Consider the following 9,341-nt stretch of genomic DNA (forward strand, 5'->3'; position numbering starts at 1 on the left):
AGGCCATCTTTTTGGTCCTTCGAGCCGGATATTTTCGGAGTGATTTGAGACTGTTGTCGACGGGTTTTCCACCGGGAAAACTTGATTCTGCCGAGAAAGAACATTCGATCGGACGCTGTGACGAACGAGTGTGTGTGTGTATGCTGTCGACGTGTTCACGGCTTACCCAATCTGAAGTATTGACCGGAACGCCCGGAATTCGGAATTTGACGAGTTTTCTATGGAAAATCTCGATTCTAGTTTGAAAATCCTGAAAAGTTTATCGGAAAATTGCGACGATTAGGCGTACGTGACTGCTAACCTCGAGCTTATGGTGTACATGTTATTTGGATCGAACATGTTCGAACGTGTTCGAATTGCTTTGTGAATGGAAGAAACCGAAACTGACGCATTGCAGTCGATTAGTGATCAACGTTTACTACAACAAAGGAAAAAAGAATCACGCGTAATGGAAGAATCATTCAAAGCTCTCGTTCATCAGAGAGGAGCAGTAAAAGGAAAACTGACGCGAGTGAAAAAAGCACTTATGCATAGTGACGCCGTACCGAACCCGAACATTCGAAATGTGCATTTCCTGAAGTTACATGCGAAGACTGTTGAGAACTGTTACATTGAGTACAACGCATTTCAAAATCAAATATATGCTCTACCCCTTTCTGATGAACGACGACATGAACAAGAAAATCACTATGTTGAGTTCGAAACTCTACATAGCGAGCTTACGATTCAGCTGAACATTCTACTAGAAGATTTGATGGCAAAACCACAGATACAACCAGGCCCTTCGGCTGTTGGAAATGTGGTTGGACCGATGGTTCCTGTCGTTGCACCCCAGCAGTTCATTCCACCGTTGACAGTTCCATTGCCCACTTTTGATGGAACGTACGAAGCATGGTATTCATTCAAAGCCATGTTTCAGACCGTTATGGCACGATACGCTACAGAATCACCAGAAATAAAATTGTACCATCTTAGAAACGCCCTTGTTGGAAAAGCAGCTGGAATAATCGACCAAGATGTCATCAATAACGGTGATTATGACGCTGCCTGGGCGATTTTGATTGATCGATTTGAAGATAAACGCTTGATAATCGATAAACACATCGATGCTATCTTCTCTCTACCAAGAATCTCGAAAGATAGTTCAATCGAACTTCGCAGGATGGTTGACGTTTGTGTCAAAAATGTCCAGGCATTGGAAAACCTTGAACTCGCTGTTGACGGTTTGGGAGAACAAATGCTGATCAATCAGTTAGCATCAAAAATGGATCGTGATACGAGAAAAGTTTGGGAAACGAAACAAGGCCCAGGAGAGTTGGCATCCTATTCGGACACTATTGAGTTCCTGAAACAACGATGCAGAGTTATGGAAAAAGTGGACACAAACAGTGTTAAAGTGGAAAATACAAAGGCTGTTCGGCCGATGAATAAATCAAAGACATTAGTGGTTTCGAATGAACAAAAGTGTGCAATGTGCAACAATTCTCATGAACTCTATAAGTGCGAAGAATTCAAGAAGAAGAGTATCAGTGATAAATATGGATTGCTTCGAAAGTCTGGATCTTGTTTTAACTGCCTGGGAAGAGGACATCGCACTGCCGATTGTTCATCGATGAGTACATGTCGTAAGTGCAACAAAAAGCACCACACGTTACTGCATCCGGAAGAAACAAAGACAGAGACAGCTGTAAACCCATCACTTGCCCCGCAGAAAAAATCAGAAGGAGGTTCTCGAACAGAACCAGCAACAGATGGTGCTCCTACCGTTGAGCTGGTAACAAAACAACAAAATGTGGTACTCTGTGCATCGTCTAATCAATCGGAGAGGCAAACTCTACTCACGACCGCAGTTGTTTTAGTCTATGGCAATGATGGCATTCTCCATTCTTGCAGAACACTCATCGACTCATGCTCTCAGAACAATTTTGTAACTGAACGATTTGCCGCACAACTGGCGCTTCAGAATCACTATGCGAATTATCAAGTCAGCGGTTTGAACGGAGGCACAACAAAGATTCGAAAAGTAGTACGCACAAGGATTAAGTCTCGAGTTACAAATTATTCAACCGAGCTTGAATTGCTAATAACCCCGAAGATTACAAGCGATATGCCGGAAACATCGATCGACGTGACAAACTGGAACCTTCCAACGCACATTGCGTTTGCGGACCCTAACTTTAATAAACGTGGTCGGATTGATATGCTGCTAGGAGCAGAAATTTTCTGGGACTTGATCAAATCAAAAAGAATTACTCTTGCTGAAAACCTTCCTTCGATTAGAAGCACTGAATTAGGTTGGGTGGTCGGAGGTGTGATACCTGAACACACACCGGTCATTGCGCGCACATTTTGTAACGTCGTTGATCAGAATGATTTCAGTAACCTACTTAAACGCTTTTGGGAGATCGAATGTGCCGAAGAGTTACAGCGAACGTCTACTGCGACTACTGATGATTGTATACAACATTTCAAGAACACTCACCAACGAACAACATCCGGACGGTTTGTAGTCCGTCTTCCTTTCAACGAGCGGAAGAACGAACTGGGAAGTTCACTTCAGATGGCAACCCGACGATTTTTATCTCTCGAACGACGCTTGGATCAATCCCCTGAATTGAAGGCTGAGTATACCACATTCCTTCGTGAGTACGAGAAACTCGGGCACATGAAATGCATTGAAATAAACTCGAACGAATGTCCAGGATCAGCATACTATTTACCACATCATTGTGTGTTGCGACCAGATAGCGCCACAACTAGGCTGCGGGTCGTATTTGATGGTTCGGCAAAAACTTCGACAGGAGTGTCTATCAATGATACACTCATGATTGGCCCAACCGTTCAAAGCGATTTGACATCTATACTACTGAATTTTCGCTGCTATCGATTCGTGTTTACAGTCGATATATCGAAAATGTTCAGGCAAGTTTTGATGAATTCTGAAGATACGCCTTTTCAGCGCATACTATGGAGGGATGATCGCTCACAACCTTTAAAGATCTTTGAACTGCTCACGGTGACATACGGATTGGCTTCATCGCCGTTTCATGCAACGATGGCACTCTCTCAGCTAGCCGATGACGAAAGGAAGGAGTTTCCACTTGCTGCACCCGTACTAAGGAAATCATTTTACATTGATGATGCCCTCTGCGGAGCGCATACAATCGAAGGGGCACAGTCATTGTGTCAAGAACTGTTGAGTTTACTTAAGCGTGGTGGCTTCAATGCACATAAGTGGTGCTCAAATGATCCCACCATCCTACAGGAAATTCCGAAACACCTCTGGGGTACTACTTTCGACGTTGAAGATGCATTTAATATGGAAATTGTAAAAACTCTTGGAGTAGTGTGGAATGCTCCTCTCGACTGGTTCTCATTTCGGATTCAGCCACTTGAAGAACCAATCCAGACAGTAACTCGCAAGAAGGTGCTTAGTGAAATAGCAAAATTCTTCGATCCTCTGGGTTTAGGCGGACCGGTTGTGACATCAGCGAAATTGATTTTTCGAGAAATCGGTCTACTGAATCTTGGCTGGGATGATCCCATCCCCGATGTTCTCACTGCAAGGTGGCGTGAATTCCGATCTCAACTACCAAAATTGAATGACCTAGAGATACCGCGATGGATACTCAGTGATGGACCGAATCTCGTGGAACTCCACGGGTTTTCCGATGCGTCAGACCAAGCGTATGGGGCGTGCTTGTATACGCGTCTCATTCATCCGAATGGCACTGTCACGATGAAGCTTATATGCAGCAGATCGAGGATTTTACCCAAGAAGACAGGAAAACTACTCCGCGAGCCGAACTCCTTGCTGCTCTGCTTTTGTCCCGAGAGGTAGCGAAGGTAATCAATTCGGTCAGTATCAAATTTGATCGTGTTACGCTGTGGAGCGATTCACAAATCGTACTATGCTGGATTCGGAAATCGACATCTGATTTACAATTATACGTAGCGAACCGAGTGATTGAAATTCAAAAACTAACCCGGGAATATCAATGGCAGTATATTTCCTCATTCGATAATCCTGCCGACATAATATCGAGAGGTGAAATGCCTCAGAATCTTATCCACAGATACATTTGGTGGAATGGACCAACTCAGTTAAACCAAGACACATTAAGGGTTATACAACCGCCACCTCTGCAAGATGAATATCTACCTGAAATGCGAACATGTTTAGCACTTATTGTCCCCCCTGTAAGGCTACCGTTATTTGACCGAATTGGTTCTTTCAATCGATTGCAACGATGTATGAGTTTGGTGATTCGATTCTCACATTATATACTTTCTGGACGGGAGATGTTGACAAAGGGGTCCCCGACAGTTAATGAACTCGAAGAAGCTTTGAAATTGATAGTACGATGCGTGCAAGGGGAAGCGTTCCTGCCGGAATTACGTGCGATAAGGGAAGGTGAAACGCATCGCTTCCGATGTCTTCATCCGTTTATTGATCCAGTCGATGGAATTCTGCGAGTTGGTGGCCGTGTGAAGAAGGCGTTCATCCCATACGACAGTCGCCATCAAATGCTACTACCAGCAAAACACCCATTCACCGAGTTGTTGATACGTCACGAGCACCAGAACAACTTACACGCAGGACAAAGGGCTTTATTTGCAATCGTACGCCGACGATTCTGGCCACTGCAGGCTAAGAACGTAATACGAAAGGTAATTAGACAGTGTATCACTTGCTTTCGAGCGAATCCGATAAAAACAACGCAGTTGATGGGAAATCTGCCGTCTTACCGAGTGCAACCATCTCCCGCTTTCTTTCACACCGGCGTTGATTATGCGGGACCGTTTTTCATTAGAGCACTTACACAAGCACGTAAACCGATGATTACGAAGGGATATGTATGCCTGTTCGTGTGTCTCAGTACACGCGCCATTCACCTAGAGCTTGTATCGAGTCTAACCACCGACGCTTTTCTTGCAACGTTGAGGCGCTTCACTGGACGACGAGGACCGGTGAGCAAAATCTACTCAGACAATGCGACAAACTTCATCGGAGCAGAAGCTGAGTTGGAACAGTTAGGAAAACTGTTTGCTACTGATGAACACGCTAAGCAACTGACAGAGTTTTGTGGAAGTCAATCGATTAGCTGGAGTTTCATTCCTCCGAGAAGTCCACACTTCGGTGGAATTTGGGAGTCGGGGGTCAAATCTGTCAAATACCATCTAAAAAGAGTCGTCGGCAGCAATAAACTAACTTTCGAGGAATTTAGTACTGTGCTAGTTCAGATCGAAGCAGTGCTCAACTCGAGACCGTTGACGCCCTGTTCCGATGATCCAAACGATTTAACCGCTGTTACTCCTGCACATTTCCTTGTTGGACGACAAATGCAATCGATTCCTGAGCCTTCGTACATCAATCTGAAACTTTCGACGCTGTCACGTTGGCAGTTAGTGCAAGTCATCCAACAGCACTTTTGGAAAAGGTGGCTTGCAGAGTATTTACCGGAGATGCAGAATCGCCAGAAGTGGTACAAAATCACCAAAATTAGGCCAGGAGCTTTGGTGCTTATCAATAATCCTAACGTTCCACCGATGCAGTGGCCCCTCGGTAGAATTATAAGGACACACCCCGGAGACGATAACATTGTTCGCGTCGTTACTATACGCACCGCCAATGGTGAATGCAAACGAGGCGTTACGGAGATATCACTACTACCGTTGGACAGAGAGGATATATTAGAGGATTGAAATGTGTCATTTCAACGCGGGGGATGATGGATGAACCATGAATAATATGTTCCCACCTGTATTTGAAAACCTTTGTTTATTTGCTCTTCTTTGCTCTTCACTTTTTGCTTTACATGCGCTCTACCTTGTAGAGCAATTTTCACTCAGAGTAAAAATAAAGCTACCGTCGTAATGACGTGGAAACAGAACGCTGCGCGTTTTTAATTCGATTTACCGAAATTTTATACAGTCCACTTAAATTGGAAGGCCAAAGCGATTAATCGACCAATTCGCTTTGTCCCCAGAAAATTGTTTGGAACGCCTACTCGGGTCGCATGATCTGGGAGACTTACGGCCGACGCATCTACTATCAAAAATACAGGAGTAGAAGTAGACGACAGTTTATTGAAGATGCTGTTTATCCAACGATTACCATCCAGCATTCGTTTCATCATATCTTGCCACGATGGAACGCTAGCCAAACTGGCTGATAAAATCGTTGACACTGTAGGTGAACAGGCATCTGCAGTCACCAACGTCGGTAAGGAATCCGTCTGTGCAGTGGAGAACAATCTTAAATCGGGAATCGACTTTCTCACCGCTGAGATTCGAAAACTAAAATCATCTGGCCGCTCGCGAAGTAGATCTAACTCAAGGAATCGGTTTCTGGCAAGCAGACTTTCACAGAATGAAATTTGTTGGTATCGGATCTTTGACTCAGACATCAATTTCTGTGGAATTTGGCCGAACCGGTTTAGGCTCTTCCGGAAAAGTGACATCACCGGATTTGTACAACGTGACAACTGTCAACTCGGATCATCCGTACCAGGATCTTTCATCCGAATTCCGAGAAATAACCCTACCGATGCAGTCAGATATCCAAAAAGATGTGACCCACCACATCGTTACACGAGGTCCTCCAGCAGCATCGAAAGCACAACGGATGCATCCCGAAAAAGTGAAAGCAGCTAAAGAACCAGGTCACTGTTCCAGATCGATATCCGGTTCCTCATATTCACGATCTACTGCATTTTTTCCACGGTAAATCCATCTTCTCCATAACAGACTTAGGAAGGGCTTATCAATAAATTCCCTTGGAAGAAGACGACATTCCCAAAACGGCACCGTTTGAGTTATTCGAGTTCACGCGAATGCAATTTGGCTTGTTCAATGCCAGTCAAACATTCCAGCGGTACATGAACAAAATTTTCGGAGACTTGGATTTTGTAGTGGTCTTTATAGATGACATATGCATAGCATCTTCTTCTCCGTCAGAGCATCGTACACATTCGCGAATCGTTTTCGAAAGCTTGCATCAACATGGATTGGTGATCAATGTCGCAAAAAGCACTTTCGGACGCAACGAAGATGAATTCCTTGGCTACCTCATCAGCGGTTATGGAGTGCGTCCTCTTCCCGCACGGGTACAAGCCATTACAAATTACGAGCTACCTACGTGCGTAAAGGATTTGCGGCATTTTTGGCGTTGATAAATGGGTACAAGCGGTTCATTCCACACGCAATGGATACACAAACGGAGCTTCGGAAGCTGATTCCGGACAATAAGAAAAACGATTCTCGGAAACTGAACTGGACCAAGGCTGCTCGTTCAAGTTTTGAAAATTGAAAACATTCGTTGGCAGAATCTACGCTTCTTCATTACCCCGATTCAGCAAAACGACTCAGCCTTATGATCGATGCTCCAAATACGGCTGCAGAGGCAATTTTGCAACAGCTCAACAACAAAAATTGGGAACCATTGGAATTTTATTCTGAGAAGTTTTCCAAATATTAGTGCAATTACTTCACTTTTGACCGTGAACTTACCGCTATGGAAATGACTGTAAAGTATTTCCGACATTTCATTGAATGACGGAACTTTACTATCTTCACGGATCATCGTCCATTAACGTTTGCTTCGGCAACCAAATCCTGCTCACGTTTGCCACACGAGGAGCGATATTTAAAATTCATATCCCAATTCACAACGGACATGAGGCACATCAGTGGTAAAGATAATATCACTGCCGACGCGCTATCGCGTGTTGACAGTATACTATCACCAACGTCTATTGATTTCGGAGCGATTAGTCGTGACCAGAAAAACGATACGGAACTATATGCTTTAATGAAATCCACCAACACATCCTTGAAATTCGAACAAAAATCCGCAGTAATCAAATATATTGCGACATTTCGACAGGTCGGCTTCGTCCATTTGTACAAAAACCTCATCGCATGGATGTTATGACCCATTTTCATGGGATAGTACATCCCGGAACACGAGGAACCAGCAACTTAATAACGCAACGCTTCGTGTGGCCTTCCATGAACTCCGATATCAACAGCTTCGTCAAGCATTGCGTGTCATGTCAGCGTTCGAAGGTACAACGCCACATTACATCTCCTCTGGGAAAATTCGATCTTCCAAAGGCTCGGTTTCAACATGTTCATATTGATATTGTTGGACCACTTCCTCCGTCGCAAGAGCATCTCACGATGATTGATAGATAAACTCGCTGGCCGGAGGTTGTTCCACTGCTCGACATCACAGCAAACACTACAGCACATGCGTTGTATTCCCATTGGATTGCAAGATTTGGCGTTCCAGATACCATTACAACAGACCAAGGCCGTCAATTTGAATCGGAACCGTTCCACGAGTTAACTAAAATGCTAGGCATTCACCACATCATGACAACTGCGTACCATCCGCAAGCTAACGGAATCGTCGAAAGATTCCACAGGACTCTGAAGGCCTCAATTATGTGCGTGAACCCAAAGAATTGGTACGTCGAATTACCGATTATCATGCTTGGAATACGGGTTGCATTTCGGCAAAACTTAAAGTGTTCGGCTGCAGATTTGGTATACGGTCAAAGTTTGCACATTCATGGTGAATTCTTCGATTCTCCTACCTCCACAGTTGACTGAACGGATTTTTGTAAACAGTTGCATCGTACGTTCGAAAAGTTGAAGCTACCCAAACCAAGCCGACATGGTCATACGAAAACATTCGTCGCAGCAGAGTTAAATTCTTGTACTCACTCACGTGCTTCGGTGAAAAGACCCTTTCAACACCCGTACGAAGGTCCATATCAGGTGGTGAAGCGTGATTATAAATTCACGGACTTGTTGATTTCCTGGAAAAAAAACCAATCCATTGATCCATTGATTGACTAAAGCCTGCCTTTACATGCAACATTGATTTGAAGGGTTATCCTCCGGACAAGTGTATAACTAAAGTAACACCACCGGATTAGATTTCTTGTGTAAGTGTGGGGGGGGGGGGCTCTCTGGGATACGAACGACGAGTTGCTAACCACCCTGAAACGTGGGTAGGCAGAGTTGAAAGAGATTCGAATCGCCACACCCTCATATACTAAAATTATTGGCTTATCCTATGCATTGGTTCAAAGGGGTAGGGTGGTGCATTTACACAGAATTCCCGTTTCTATAACTTTGTTGATCTAGTTTGTCTGTTATATTGCTTCTTAGAGTCTCAACATTGTATTCGATAACAAAATTGTATGTTATTGTATGGAAGTCGATTAAAATGCAAAATAATGGAATGATTCTACTAACGAGATGTCTATTCGTACAATCATGTATCAATTCATTTCTTTCTTAACTGAAAATTACACACCTTATTCTTT

General features: G+C 43.9%; 2 protein-coding genes across 2 annotated transcripts; both read left to right on the top strand.

The window, feature by feature from the left end:
- Positions 1-448: 448 nt before the first annotated feature.
- On the top strand, positions 449-3,841 carry LOC131434010 (uncharacterized). The gene has a single exon (XM_058600630.1). It carries the CDS (start codon positions 449-451, stop codon positions 3,839-3,841), a length of 3,393 nt encoding a protein of 1,130 aa, XP_058456613.1.
- Positions 3,842-4,302: 461 nt separating this feature from the next.
- LOC131434011 (uncharacterized) lies at positions 4,303-5,706 on the top strand. Its single transcript, XM_058600631.1, has one exon. The coding sequence runs from the start codon at positions 4,303-4,305 to the stop codon at positions 5,704-5,706; it is 1,404 nt and encodes a 467-aa protein (XP_058456614.1).
- The last annotated feature ends 3,635 nt before the right edge of the window (positions 5,707-9,341 follow it).

This window comes from Malaya genurostris, chromosome 3, assembly GCF_030247185.1.
Source record: "Malaya genurostris strain Urasoe2022 chromosome 3, Malgen_1.1, whole genome shotgun sequence".
Classification (NCBI taxonomy): Eukaryota; Metazoa; Arthropoda; class Insecta; order Diptera; family Culicidae; genus Malaya; species Malaya genurostris.

Coding starts and splice junctions, on each gene's coding strand:
- LOC131434010 (XM_058600630.1), top strand. CDS start 449: ATGGAAGAATCATTCAAAGCTCTCGTTCATCAGAGAGGAGCAGTAAAA.
- LOC131434011 (XM_058600631.1), top strand. CDS start 4,303: ATGTTGACAAAGGGGTCCCCGACAGTTAATGAACTCGAAGAAGCTTTG.